Source organism: Rattus norvegicus, chromosome 4, assembly GCF_036323735.1.
Source record: "Rattus norvegicus strain BN/NHsdMcwi chromosome 4, GRCr8, whole genome shotgun sequence".
Taxonomy (NCBI): domain Eukaryota; kingdom Metazoa; phylum Chordata; class Mammalia; order Rodentia; family Muridae; genus Rattus; species Rattus norvegicus.
In genome coordinates, this window is record NC_086022.1 from 86,174,475 (window position 1) to 86,190,059 (window position 15,585).

General features: G+C 42.6%; 1 protein-coding gene across 1 annotated transcript; it reads right to left on the reverse strand.

Annotated features, from left to right (window-relative positions):
* Positions 1-2,434: 2,434 nt before the first annotated feature.
* Positions 2,435-5,681, reverse strand: Neurod6 (neuronal differentiation 6). Its single transcript, NM_001109237.1, has 2 exons — positions 5,547-5,681; positions 2,435-4,252 (listed from the first exon to the last, which is right to left on the reverse strand). The coding sequence occupies exon 2, from the start codon at positions 4,229-4,231 to the stop codon at positions 3,218-3,220; it is 1,014 nt and encodes a 337-aa protein (NP_001102707.1). The 5' UTR covers positions 4,232-4,252; positions 5,547-5,681; the 3' UTR covers positions 2,435-3,217.
* Between the last annotated feature and the right edge of the window lie 9,904 nt (positions 5,682-15,585).

The following is a 15,585-nucleotide window of genomic DNA, read 5'->3' on the forward strand; positions in this document are numbered from 1 at the left end:
ATCTAGCTGACAGCCAGATCTAAGGTAGACACTATCTATTAGCACGAGACATCCGTAAATATTTCCAGATGGGTGTGTGTGGTTATTTGGATGTGTATCCTTTAGCCATTTTCTTTCCTTCTTAATTGGAATGAGGAAACATTGGTCAAATCCCACCCCAAAAAGGAGATGGACAATCTAATTGGAAGACCACAGATGGTGGCCTTTTCTGTTGAGTGGTGGAGAGATACAACACCACAGGCAAAGAAGAAGGATGCCTTTTAAACCTAGCTGAAGCCATGCTTCCTGGCTCCTGAACCCTTTATACCTTGCTGCTCTCCCTTTCACCTTTCAAAGCAGTTTTTCAGCATAGCATCCGCGATGCATTGTTTGAACAACTCACAAGATTTCTCAGCATTGTGAATTGCCGAAGAAAATTGACTTAGGGCCAAGGGTGATATGCAGTGGGAGTGGCTGGGTGGTTCTAATGTCGGGTTCAGAAGAGGCATCTAAATGCTGACTAAGCATGGGATCCTCCTAACCCATCCTGGCCATACATCCATCACGACAGTAAAGCTGCATCTGTCAGAGACACACGGAGCATGCACACACAGGACGGATGTGTCCAGATTCTAGAAGACGCCTCCAATTCTCTGGGGTCGGTTTCTGAAATCCACACTCTGTAGCTGGAGTTTCTCGTGAACTGATCTCTGAGATAAAGCTTGCCCAGAGCACCGGATTCTTCCCCATTCTGCCAGCTGCTTCTCTTCGCTCTTCCACTTGCCAGAAGGGAGACGGAAGACCTATCTCCTGTTGCAATCTCTGCTTCCAACAAGAATCTGTGACCTTGGAAAGAGTGCAGGTCCCAAATGATTGTCTGAGCCAACATGACTGAGCAGGCGCGGTGCTGTTCAGGCCAGGCTACTGGGTACACTATATCAAGGATAGGAGACCAGGAAATCACACCTATTCTAACACAGAAGAAATGATCCTGGGGCGTGGGGCAGGGAAGATATTCCATTTCCAGGCGCCCCTCCCCCCTTTTTTCCTCTCTCAGAAAGAATGAGCAGTGACCTGGTTCCTAACGTCTGAAGGGCCACAAAGAGTCCAGCACTGCTGGACCAAGTCCCAGGGAGAGCAGCTTTTGTGCGCATATGGGAGGAAGTGGGAGAGAGTCTTCCTGTGCCCAGGCAGGCGGAGGGGGACAGAAGGCTCTCTACCTTGGGCAAACTTCTCTCCACTCCGGCAGGACACAATCCCTCTTTCACCTCGGTTTCCTTCCCCTGCCCAGTGGGAGTGGAGTGAACAGGTGCTCACACACCGGCTTGGAGGGGCCGTCCATCACCAGCCAGTCCTGCGCCAGCAGCTGCTCAGTCCCTTTCCTGCTTTCAGGCGGCCGCTCTGCTCTCTGAAGGGCCCTGGGTTCCAGCACAGGGTGGCAGGGATTGGGCTACAAAGCCTGCTGGAGACTGGGGCGCGGACCTCAAGTCCGCGAGTCCCACCAGCTGCAGGGCGGGAGGGAAAGAACAGGGTCAGCCCTGGGCAGCACCTGGGCGGTCTGGAGCTGCGACAGACCGCCAAATGGAAATGCCAACCCTTCGCATCTCAGCAGCCCGGTGAGACGCAGGGAGAGTCCCCCGGCTAGGGCTGCGATGCCCGCTAGATGGGCGAGGCCCCAGGTTGCAGGGCGCCCACTGCGGGCGGAACTCGGGCAGCGCAACCTGAGTCCTGGAGGCCACCGAGGCAGAGGGAGGTCACCTGCGTCCTCCAACCCTGTCCGACTGGCCAAGCTGATACTGCCCTGGCTCAGGCGGTGCCCGCGGAATCCTGCGCTGCAGCAAGCTTGTCCCGCTGTCTTCCCCAGGCCGCGCAGATGCCCACTTCCCACACCCTGGGAAGCAGACCTGCTCAGAAGGCCTCTCGGAGGAGCAGGTCACACCACCTTGCCTTTTATTGCATGAGCGGAGTGGCTTGGCCCTGTTTTAAGAAGCTAGCTCTCCGGGCGTATTAAAGGAAGTTTTTGCTTGCCTTTGTTAGGAAACTTTTAATCACACAGAATTCAGGTTCTAGTCGGCCAGGCGTTTAACAGGCCCAGAGAAAAAGCTTCCGTTTTAAACACCGGCTCTGGGGGCTGTTGGAAAACTGCCACCGAATTTAGGCTGGAGTTGAAGGTTAGCCGGATTTACCATTGTTTCCCCAGGGTGTTTAACACTCACGGTCGCCTTTTCTTTTATCTAAAGATACTTTCAAAAGAAAATTCTGGAAAACGCTTTGGTGATTTTTTTTTTGTTTTTTTGTTTTTGTTTTGTTTTAAGAAATTTGTTTGAGCTCTTACAATTTAATGCAGAAAGATTTCTTAAATAGGGAGGCGGGAGCACCGGAGACTGAAAGCAGCTGTGTGCCAGGAAATAATATAGTATCATGCAAAAATACCATGCTAATAGATATCCTTTATAAGTGGAAATATCTATGTTTAATTGCTTTTAAACTCTAGGATGGAAAACACAATTATACACCGTAACAAACCTGTACAGAAGAATCCTGAACAATACAAAACAAGTGCTAATATTTTTCTTTGTGACTGAATTAATTGTCCCCCAATTATGACACTGATAACCTCCCCCAAATACTGTGTTTCCTCCTCTGGAAAACGCTTGAGGAGGAATAGTCATTACATTTAGTTTTGTCCCTAATAAACAGAAAATTGCATAGCTTTTGATATTGTTGTACATCCTCGAATGCGTCTTTTAATTTCAGGGTTAGCTCTTGATAGTTTAAAAACCTAAAATTTCAGAGATACATATATGAGTCCTAGTAATTATAAACACATTTTACTTATCTGATTTTTTTATAACATGCATCTTCATCATAACTGTACAACCGAAATAGACACCGAAGTATGCCGTGTGCTGTCTTTACTCCGCAACATACTCTTCGACGCCTTGTTAACCAAATTAAGGGAATTTGAAAGGAACTAAAACAAGAAAGAAAAAATCCTGCCAGTAAGAGAGAGAGAGAGAATCATCACAGTGTGATACAGACAAGAGGGAAGGAAAAGAAATTCTCATACGAAAAGAGATTTATTATGACATAGAAAATGTTCACAATCTTTGAAACACACTTCAGAAACTAGTAAACACCTTAGATAGAGTTGTGCCAATTACTCAGCCCACAAGCATCTGCTTTGTCTTAATTAGAGTGGGAGGTGAATGACCACTGTTTATTTTCATTTTCCTCATTAATTATGAAAAACTGCATTTAATTCATCTTGCATAGTGAGAGATTGGCTGCGCAGATGTAAGTCGTAAGGGAAGTGGCTGTCGGTGGGCAACCTGAACATGGCACCCTGCCCAAGGGGACCCCTGGGTGGCACTGCACAGTAATGCATGCCATAATTGTAATTTTTGCCATAGTCCAAGGTTTCTTCTTGCTTCAGGGAAAATATCCCATTATAGTTAATTGGGGGAGGACTTAAGGGACCTTCAAACTGAGGGCTGGCACACTCAGGGGAAGTACTTTCATAGAAGGATTCATATGCACTGCAGTAATTGTAGGGTTTCATGGACTTGGAATTATCAAGAGTCCCATGCCCTGGGGGAGTGGCCAGCTCAGGGCTGTGGTAGGGTGGGTAGAATGTGGAGTAGGGTGACCTTGTGTGGTGGGCAGCCTCCCCACCCTGACCCATCAGGAAACTCCTGGCGTTGAGCTGTAAGCAGCCTGCCACCAAGTTTGTAGTTGGCTGAGAAAGACCTTTGCATAAGTTTTGGACGAACGTGAGCAGATCCGGTCTCTTGCCAATCCTCAGAATTTCAGAAAGTGCCCAGATGTAATTTTTGGCCAGCCGTAAAGTTTCTATTTTGGACAGTTTTTGGGTTTTAGAGTAACAGGGGACCACTTTTCGCAAATTGTCCAGAGCATCATTGAGGCCGTGCATCCGGTTCCTCTCTCGTGCATTGGCTTCCTGTCTCCTGAACTTGACCCTTTCCAATCGTAGTTTGGTGGTCTTTTTTTTCCTGAGACCCCTCCTTCTGGGCAAGCCATTCTCATCTTCTTCCTCTCTGTCTTCCTCCTCCTCCTCTTTCTCGGTTTCTTCTCCGGGGGCCCTTTTAATGCTCTTTCCTCGAAGGACAACTTGTTTTGGAAAACTCTCTGGTTTCTTAATTTGTTTCTGGTCCTCACATTGTCTAGCAAACTTTCTGCACATCTGGGATTCGGGCATTACGACAGACTCGTCAAACGGTAGTGTTAACATGGTTCTTTAACCTTAATTTACCTGAAAAAAAAAATGCCAGCACAGTTTTTAAAGTGTTTTTATTTTTAGAGTTGATCTACTTCAAATATATTTGATAACTAAATCATAAGACTCCAAGACCACATGAAAAATACGGATTCCAGGACTCTTATTTATATTAAATAAAAAAATTTGAGTTTGCGTAGATCAACAATCATAAAGGCATTGATCTATGCAGTAGCCTTAATTCATACAGGAAATTTATAATTATCAAAAGAAAATATAAAAGAAAACACTTATTAGAGACGATCACATTTTCTGGTTTTCTTGGATTTTAAACTGGGTTATTTTTTTTTAATACACATGGAGTGGCGTTAAAGCAAATAAAAGCATGACATAATAATGCAGACTTTCATTAATTCTAATTCTCCTGAGAACAAAATAGAAGAGAAACCAGTTTTTAAAATGAAAAGTGTTCTCTCTTCCTTAAGCTAACAAATTGAGGGGGTTTTTGTAAGGAAAAAAAATATTCCCCAACTTTATTTCCTATTAACCTCAAACTGGGCATTTAGACAAGTGACTGTAGAACATGCAGATTTAAAGAAAAGATCAATCAGATCAAATTTAAAATTGATTTCTTTTCTGGTGAGTAAAGAACTACGTAGTAAGAGAGCGCTGCCCTCCCAGCCTCAAGGAAAAGGGGAGTAGGCTAATTTGAAAATAAAACTATAAACAAATGGGAAAAAACTCACAAACATTACTGGCATTTTTTTTTAATCAAAGCAAATGTTGTGACTGCTTTAACATCTAAGAATTCCCCCAATGTAATTGTCTGTTTACTGCTGTTCCGCTCCTAGGGTTTTTGTTCTAAGAGCCACGGAAGTCTCCCTCTAGCTAATATCGGACAGGAACGGTCCAAGGATTCTGCCTGCAATTGTGCACGTGTGTTCAGAATCCCAAATGAAAGGGGAAAAATAATTTGTGTTTAAAATGCATTTTTTGTTTTTTTTTCTTTTTGGTTGGGCAAAGCAGCAAATATTTTTCATCTAAAGTCTTCAACCAAATAGGCATATTAAAACAGAGACTTTTAATTTTCCAATCTCCAGCCACTCAGTACATACACACACACACACATTTAACACACACACAATGTCCACATATTTGCAACGTTACATAATAGCAATGAAAGTATGTGATAATTACACCATAAGAATGAAATATGATAAGAACTTATAGATGGCAAAGAACATAGAAATACTCTAAGACAGTGATACTGTATCTTTAAATACTTGCATGCAAAGCCAGCATCAATTGAGTATATCTTTATTTATATTACCTTAGGTTTTAATTTCATTCAATAATCAGTTTTCATTTTGGATCTTCCAAATCTTTTCAGGCTGAGTGTCGCATCGTCTCCTGGAGCCTCTAGATCTGTGTGTATCTGCACTATCTCATTGATCTCTAAAAAGTGACATTGATGCCAACTGCCAGAGCTGGTACCCATGCCATCTGCTAGTGACGTCACAGGGCAGAGAGAGCCATGTGATCCTCTCTTGGGACCTTCATTCTGCACTGATCATCTGGCATCCCTGTAAGTGGGTACCAGCATTCATGCATCAACACAGGAGGTTAGACTGATAGGGGAAAAAAAATCTGCACCAGCCTTTCACATACAGTAGGTGTGTTTCTCTTCTAGCTGCTCGGGTCTCACTGGCAATCTGTAGAAAGAGCTGTGTTAGTGATGGGTTTCGCCCTGCCAATGGTGCAACTGTTAGGCAGTCGTTAATATTCCATTCATTTGCAAGGTGGGCTTTTGTGTGAGTGAGAGAGGTTTTTGTTGTTTGTGGGGTTGTTGTTTCGCAAGGATCACCAGCTCCTCCTGGTGCATCTGGGTACCAGGGAAGGAGAGCCTTGTGTGGGAACTAGAAGCTGGGGTTGGATGCTGAAGGAAACCAAGATTAAGGTCGACAAACTGGTCAGCAAAGGGCTCCTTATTTCCCTGTTTTGCTTTACAGCGTGTAACTTATGGGTGTGTGTGTGTGTGTGTGTGTGTGTGTGTGTGTGTGCGCGCGCCTGTGTGTGCCTGTGTGTTTTTCTACTCCAGACTTCTTTGCTTCTCGGGATTTCAGAATAAAAGATCAGTTTCTCCATCTGTGGTCTGTGAAAGACATCTTCAAATGCCTCCTTACACTTGCTGCTGTCTTTTCCACAACTTTTCAGAAGGAATGCACGCAGGCAGAACCGCACACAGACCAACTGCAGAACTACAGTGAGTCCTTGGCTAGATTTGAAGCTACATGTTTCGCCCACCGCGGAGCCACTAACTCCACTCTGTCACTCTCCTGGATCTCCTGGTGTTAACCTGCTTGTGCTTTCTCCCCTCAGACACAATAAGCAGAAAAACCATCACTCCCATTTGCTGCTTTTTTCTATTTAACATGGGGCAGCAGAACATCTTATTTAAACATTTTTTTAAACCAGAGGTTTAACTTTCTTAATTTTTGGAGCTTTCAATATTTTTTTTCCACTGTCCTACTAATTTTAACCTTGCTACATTGTTTCCTCCAGACTCAGATTCACTTAAGTATCTGATTGTTTTAACATCAGTGTCCTGTTCTATTTCTCCTTTTCCCCCATTCCCCGTTCCTGGTGCCTTTTTAATGAAGCAGGGCAGAAGCGGTTAAGCAGGGCTGGAAAGCCCTTCTTACTAAACAGGATGTAAAGCTAGAAGTTAACCCCACACTACTCTCCCTTTTCTCCTCCTCTTGGACACCTCTTTCCTGAAAGGCTATATTATTTTAGGAGCACCTGGAAAAGGCAAAAAGTGAACTTTTGAAAAAGTGAAACAAACACCAGCCTTATTGTTTGACAGCTTCACAATCTCTGCCTCTATAGAGCACGCTTTAGGTCTTAGTATAATTTCTGGCAGCCTGGCATGTTTGGTTGAAGTTGTGTTAGCATTCCCCTTATAAATCTCACCTTTGAAAGGTTTAGAATTTTGCTGCTTTAATACACTTTGGATCCAGACTGGCACCAAGGGCCTTACCCAGGTTCAATACTGCTCCTTTTACCCCTACTCATTTCTATCCCCTTAAAAAAGTTTGCCTGATCTTTCCTGAAAGGTTCTAGCAAAGATCAAGGGTTGACAAAAAGAAAGATGCTAGGTAAAAGTAGTTTTCTCTCTTAAAGAGGCAGTAAAAATTAGTGTAAATTTAAAACACTAGCAAACCTATTCATTTATAGATTAAAATAGGTCGGTGGGCCTAGCTTGTATTTTAAACTAAAACTTGTCACATCAGTCATTTTAGAATTTGCAGCTGAATATATCTTTACTAGTGATGTGTTAAATATATATTTTGTGTAGCTTTTGGCTCAATATCTAAATATGATTTTGTATAAACACCAAGAATATCAATAGAAAGGCAGATGCTGCTGTCAGTTGTTCTCATGTGTGATTTAATTTTTAAATGTGAAGGAGGGGAAAACAGATTCCTGAGCTACAAAGGTAGGCAGAGCCACTTTGGATCTCCCATGTTGCATCTGGATCTAAGTCCCCAGGAACTGTATTGTATTAAATTCATTACCAATACAAAAATCGAAAGCCAGAAACATCCTGATTTGATGTGTCTGTATAAAATTATCACCAATGTAACACACAGTTAAGACGGTTATGTTTACATGAGGATAGGGAGACAGAGAGAGAGAGAGAGAGAGAGAGAGAGAGAGAGAGAGAGAGAGAGAGAGAGAGAGATGGAACATTGGTGGCTGTTGCATTCCTGCTGGTAATGTGAAAGGAAAACCTTTGAGAGTAATGAAGTGATGAGGCTGGGGACAAAGAATATTCACGGATTCGGATTGTTTATTATTATTTGAAACACTTAATTTTTCTTTATTCTTTAAAAAGAGGGGGCAGGGGTGGAGAGTAACAGTTGTTAGGTGAGGGTTTAGCCAGGATTCAGTGTGTTTGTACAATAACTTTTCAAGAAATGTTCTTGTGCATTTCCTAGGCCAGTTCCAGGTATGCAAATGTCTGTGGTGTCTGTATCATCCACCAGAGTGGCTCTCCTAGTCTCTGATAAGAAAGCATATTAACAACCAAGGCTCCAACCAGTTTACAGACACGGCATGTTGGCCGGGAAGTTGTCGGCCCCTCGAACATGTTTCCTCTCCTCTCACAGCTTTCCCTCATGCCAAACTTCCTCCAAATTGATTCTACTCTCATTTAACTGCTATGATTCTTTTGTTGTTGTTTTTGAGGTCATGAAATTTCACGTGTTTTGCCTGTCCGTCCACCATTTCTTGTTCTACTGGCAGTGCTCGTTTATTAGTTACAGAAGTCAGCTGCAGACAGTTTCATCCTGATTTGACCTGGATTTTTGCAAGAGAAAGAAGATCCCAAGTTCAAAAAGCAAATGCTCAGCTGCTGTTGGTTTTTTGTGCTTCTGTGGCAAAGGGCAAAGGGCAACAGGGCAGAGTTTGCAGCAAAACCTCAGAACAGTTCCTTCTGTGGATGTGGGCAGATCCTAGGGGCTGGATTTTTTTTTTTTCTTTTAGGCAAGTGCTCCAGGCAGTCAGGAGACATTCATGCAAACTCAGTGCAGGTTCACTGAGTTTTAACTCTTTGACTCCCACTGGCTCGACATGGTTTTGTGGTATGGTAGAATATATCCCACTTTGGAAAATAGCCCTCAGATTAAAGAAAATCATTAAAAAAATGAAGCAATTCAAAAAGCATTCTTACCCCTCCTCATTCCTGTAAGGGCTTATAATAGGCTGAGGATAGATGTGGCCATGTTTTGTTCACACCCTCATAAAGATTACTTAATAAACAGCCCTTTCCACTCCCCAAGGTGAAGGATGAAGTGCAGGGCATGTCTACTAGTCTCACACAAGCCCACGCCTGTCAGTCTTCCGCTGCGAGCTGCTGTGCAAAGCAATGCTGGGTTCTTCTTCCCAGGAGCACAGTTCATCGTCTTTCCCTGCAGAGAGTACGTTTTATTTATTCATCCAACATGTGCGTTAGCATCATTTTCTAATTCATTTTTACATTAAAGTGCCTAAATCTATGGACTAGATATTTCTGACGAAAAACCTTAGGTATGAGTAGGCTGATTCTTTTAATTCAGCTTAAAGGAAAGAATCAATATTTTATTAACTTTTTGGTACTACTGTGCTTTAAAGATTGGGAAAACTGATTTGTTAAGCCTGATTTCTACTTTTTAATGATGATAGAAGTATTTTTGTTATATTTCAGCATATGTAATATAATGGTTATTTAATGTGTGTGTGTGTGTGTGTGTGTATGAATGTACTCCATGCACACTTGCACACATGTGGGCTATGTGTGTGCAGGTGAACGTGTACATTGGAGGTCAGAGGTCAATGTGGGGTATCTTCCTGTATCAATTCACATCTTGTTTTTTGAGATAGAGTCTCTCTCACTGAGCCTGGAATTCGGTGAGACTCAGCTGTAATGGCTGTCGATGCACTCTGGGAACCTGGCTATCTCAAACCCTCCAATCTAAAGCTGCAGATGCCTGTGACCACACCCAGCTTATCTGTGGGCACTTGGAATCCAAACTCAAGTCTGGGTACTTGTGCACTTTATGCATTGAACCACCTTCTCAGTCCACAATCAATATTTTTAAACAGAAACATTATTTCTGGATAACAGAAAAATATTATTTTCTGTTACATTCATGCATTTTGTGAAATTGGAGCAGGCACTTTAGACAAGAAATCTTTTTGAAGGTTTTTTGCCGAATGCCCTGTTTTGCAGTTCTGAGGTTTGTGACACTTTCTTCCTGCTTCGATCTCCATAAGGCTGCTGGCAAGTGCCACTGTACAGATGAGAATTGTACTTTTATACTAATAATTTTTACATTAGAATACAAGGTGTTAGAGAGATCATTGTAGTAATTTAGAGAAGAGTATTTTAGCAGGCTTTCCTCCCTGCTCACCTTCTCCCACCTCCCTACTTCCTATAACCTCTTGCTTCCTTCCCACAACCCTCTCTTGCAACCTTCCTCAGCCTCTTTTCATCTTTCATGTCCTAGAGTTACCTTCTCCCCATCCTTACTTACCACCTATTTGTCTCCTTCACAGTTTTTAGGTTTTACATTTACATGTGTGTGTGTGTGTGTGTGTGTGTGTGTGTGTGTGTGTGTGTGTGTGTGAGAGAGAGAGAGAGAGAGAGAGAGAGAGAGAGAGAGAGAGAGAGATAGGATACACATACGAGCAAGAACATGTGGCTTTGTTTTCATGTTACTTCTATTAACTTTAAGCTTTCAAAACTACACATATTCCTGGAGATTCTCACTGAATAAAATTCCATTGTGTCTATCACATCTGTATATGTATTCGTCTATTGATGGGCAACTAGTTGTTTCCATATCCTTTCTAACCTTACTTCTGAAAAGCACACCTCCTGTCAAGATTGACTGAAAGAGTACAGAAGTTCCTCAGATGGGGATTCCTGAATGTCCTCAAGCAAGGATTCCTGCAAGTCCTCCAACAGGGATTCATGGATGACATTCTAGAGGTCTTCATGCCACCTGCAGTACAGTACAACTGTGCATATGTGAGTACAGTAACATATTTCTAAAGGCAGGTTCCTACTCTGACTCTAGGAGGGTGATAAATACATCCCATAAACCTCAGAGCCAATCTCAGTTCTCTTCAGTGGCTAGCTACCTGTCACACATTTGTTCATTCTTTGACTTACCTCCTTTACAAATACTTAGCAAACAGCTATTTTGAGAAAATCTTGACTCTTCCCTAAGGTATCTGCTCTGTACTCTGTCTCTGACAGTCCACAAATGGTGTTCAACTCAATCCCAGAGGCTGTCAGTGTACACAGAAGCCAGACTGTGTCTATACTCAACCCTCCAGTGACTCTCTGTTCTGATTCGGTTTTACTCAACTTGACACAAGCTCAAGTCATTTGGGAGGAGAGACCCTCATTTGAGAAAATGTCTCCATCAGATTGGCCTGTAGGCAACTGTGTGGAGGTGCTTTCTTCATCAATGACTGATATGGGAATGAGTCACATCTGGATTAAGAAGTAATAAGTGTTACGAAGAAAATCCGAACTACTTTATTGACAGGAACCCGTGTGTGGAGTGGAATCAGCACACACTGAGTCAAGACATGGGTTACAATTACAGGTTAGTAATGGGCATTCAGAGGCACATAGGACAGTCCACACTATTGTGCTGGGGAACTGATAGTCTTCACATAGAGACAGATAACAAAGATGAATGAAATTTCCCCAATGGAGAGGGACAGATGGCAAACATGCATGGAATTCCCCTCCTGGAAGGTACAGCAAATTTAGGGAAAATCTATTCAGTTTAAGGATTTGCAGTGCTCTCTGCATCTTTCCCATAGCTGGGAGGAAGGACAAGGTAGAGGCTAGAGCAGGTGTTATCTGCCCCGTTTTCTGGGAGGACCAGCAGCTCTATAGAATCAGCTAGGCTCTGATCATCAAAGACTTTGTAGGTCACAGAGATGTTTTCAGAATTTAAACCAAGGGAAGACATTAGAGGGCACAGTACAACTTGACATTTTCAAAGTTCACCTTGGGCTAGGGTGAGACTCTGTGGTAGGACACATGGTTAGAATACATTGATTAGGTCCTGGATTGAATATCTGGAACAAAACAAACCCCAAACAAAACAGAACAAAACAAAACAACAACAAGAACAAGAACAACAACAACAACAACAACAACAACAAAAACCCAACAAAATAAAACAAGGAACAAAAACGAGAAATAAAAGTTTAGTGTAGATGCCCCAAGGAGATTTGGACATGGGAAAAAGAAGAAAGAAGGGAAGAACCGATTGGGTCAGGAGACTACACCACATAGACCACACTGGCATGCTGATTGGGTCAAGAGACACATAGGCCACACAGGCATGCTGACTGGGTGAGGAGACTACACCATATAGACCACACAGACATGCTCAAACCTAAGGACTTTGAGGAAACTTCAGAGAAAGTCTCTTTCACTATTCCTCCATTTTCTTTCCTCCCCAAAGCAGGAGAAGAGATTCACCATCCCTACACCACAACAGCAAGGAGTGCACTTCCGCTTTAAGACACACAGACACAGAAGAATTTGTAAAATAGGATTTCTAGAGTATGGCAGCAAACCTTGATTGTCAAAGTGGTTGGTAGGGCATTAATAAAGCCCATCAGGAAGTGGAAAATTCCAAAAAGAGAAAGTCCTGCCATGAGTAGGCACAGAGCATCCCATAGACTGGAAACAGTCTCTCTCTCTCTCTCTCTCTCTCTCTCTCTCTCTCTCTCTCTCTCTCTCTCTCTCTCTCTTTTTCTTCCTGGCTTCCATGATGTGAGCTCTGATTCAACAGAAAACCTCATAAAATTGCAAAGATTCTGTAAGGCAAAGGACATTGCCAAAAGAATAATATAGCAACCAACAGATTGGGAAAAGCTCTTTACCAATCTTACATCCAATACAGGGCTAATATCCAATGTATACAAAGCACTCAAGAAGTTAGACTCCAGAGAGTCAAATAACTCTATTACAAATGGGGTACAGAGATAAACAAAGAATTCTCAACTGAAGAATATGGAATGGCTGCCAAGCACCTAAAGAAATGTTCAACATTCTTAGTCATCAGAAAATGCAAATCAAAACAATTCTGAGATCCCACCTCAAACCAGTCAGAATGGCTAAGATCAAAAACTCAGGTGACAGCAGATAGTGGTGAGGATGTAGAGAAAGAGGAACACTCCTCCATTGTTGGTGGGATTGCAAACTGGTACAACCACTCTGGAAATCAGTCTGATAGTTCCTCAGAAAATTGGACATAGTACTGTCCAGCTATACTACTCCTGGGCATATACCCAAAAGATGCTCCAACACATAACAAGGACACATGCCCCACTATGTTCATAGCAGCCTTATTTATAATAGCCATAAGTTGGAAAGAACCCAGATGTCCCTCAACAAGGGAATGGATACAGAAAATGTGGTACATTTACACAATGGAGTACCACTTAGCTGTTAAAAATAATGACTTCATGTAATACTTAGGCAAATAGATGGAACTAGACAATATCATCCTAAGTAAGGTAACCCAATCACAAAAGAACACATGTGATATGCACTCACTGGTAGGTGGATATTAGCCCTAAAGCTCAGAATACCCAAGATACAATTTACAGACCACATGAAAACTAAGAAGAAGAAAAACCAAAGTGTGGATGCTTTAGTTCTTCTAAGAAGGGGAAACAAAATACTCACAGGAAGAAATATGTAGACAAAATATGAAACAGAGACTGAAGGAAAGGCCATCCAGAGACTGCCATACTTGGGGATCCATCCCACATGCAGTCACCAAACCCAGTCACAATTGTGGATGCCAAGAAGTACATGCTGATAGGAACCTGATATAGCTATCTCCTGAAGGCTCTGCCAGAGCTCGACAAATGCAGAAGCAGATGCTCATAGCCAACATTTGGACTGAGGACAAGGTCCACAGAGAAGGAGTTAGAGAAAGGACTAAGGTACCTGAAGGGGGCTTGCAACCCCATAGGAAGAACAATATCAATGATCCAGACACTCCAGAGATCCCAGGGACTAAACCACCAACCAAAGAGTACACATGGAGCGATCCATGGCTCTAGCTGCATATGAAGCAGAGGGTGGCCTTGTTGGGCATCAATGGAAGGAGAGCTTTGGTCATGTGAAGACTCAATGCCCATGTATAGGGGAATGTCCAGGTGGGGGGAATGGGAGGGAGTGGGTGAGTGGGTTGGGGAGCACCCTCATGGAGGCTGGAGGTGGTCGGATGGGATAGGGGGTTTCTGGAGGAGGAAACAGGAAGGGGGGGGAATAACATTTGAAATGTAGAAAAAGAAAGTATCCAATAAAAAAGGACAAAAAATCAGCAAATTAAAAAGAAAGAAAGAAAGGAAGGAAGAAAGAAAGAAATCTCCAGAACCATATTCGAAATCAATCCCCTCTTAAGTATCTTTATGAGACAGTAACTCTGAATTTTCATCACTAGGCCTCACTTTACCCCCTTCACCTCTCCATAGCCTCTGTAATTCATCAACCCTACTACAGACCATGCTGAGCCATAACTGTTTCTTGGGGTTCATTCCTTACAAGGGTGCGTATATCCCACAAAATTTACTGAAGAGAATGTGTGCTCTTCTCTGTCTTTGTTATACAGCTTCTTCCATGAATTTATGATTGATTAGTGATTATTTTCTTTAGCTACATAATTTACAAAGACTAGAAAGAACAAGACAGGGAGGACTGTGGGTCAATGAAGACCTTGGGGATGGAAAGAAGAGGAGACACAAGGCATTTTCCTGAAAAAAAAATCAACAGAGTTTTAGCAGAATAAAGTTTTAACAAGTTAAAAAATTAACAGACTAGGTCTGGATTGACATAGGAACGTCTTTATATAACATGATGATGATAATAGCATGGTGATAAAGTAGTCACTAGCAACATTTCTATTGTCTGGATGAGTGCTCCACAAGCATCAGTTTATTCCATCACGTGGTACATATGACTTCCCCCGTAGGACACAATGAGACCTAATCTATTTGATCAGGGATATGCAGGCTTGAAGTGGAAAAGTCGTAGTTTAAACATGTGTACCTCTGCCTACAAATCTCGTTTTCCTGACTCTGACACCTTACCAAGTCAATAATTGACACCTGATATGATGGTGCAACTGGGGACTGAGACCAGATTGTGGGCTCTAAGCTAGCATGAGCTAAACCACAGAAAGTTCCTGTTCCAAGTTCAATCCAAGTTAAACCGTATCACATTAGGTAGAATAAAAAACTTAACCTTCCATCCATGTCTACAAGAATGCCCTTATCAACACATCTAGTGAATGAACATTATTACCACATGTTGTCTTTTACATTTGTGTGCACAGGTGAGTGACAGATTGCTGGGACCATCTTTCACCATAGTGACAGTCGTCATAACACCAAAACCTGACTGCTGAGAGGAGTGGAAGTTTGAGTTGCTCATTTATTCTGTCCTTCCTCTTGATTTCCATTGAAGTAACAAGGTACCCAAGGTTGGGTGCTTAAAATAAGAGGTTAATTCAGTGTACTATTTCATATGCATAACACTAGCCCTGGCTAGGACCTTATGGTGAATAGTACCACAATGTCACAAATACATGGCAGGGGGAGATCATATTGACAGATGGGAAGCCAAGAGCAAAACTCGGGCTTGCTCTCACATCAACTTGTTCTCTGAAGAAGCATCTCAGGAGCCATAACAACTATCTTAATCTCATATGAGGGCTATGCTGACGGCCTATTACCAGGCCTCCAGTTCCTAAGGGAATCAGCACCTTAACATGCAAAAA

Excerpts from the sequence above, each read along its gene's own strand:
- Neurod6 (NM_001109237.1), bottom strand. The coding sequence starts at position 4,231 with ATGTTAACACTACCGTTTGACGAGTCTGTCGTAATGCCCGAATCCCAG.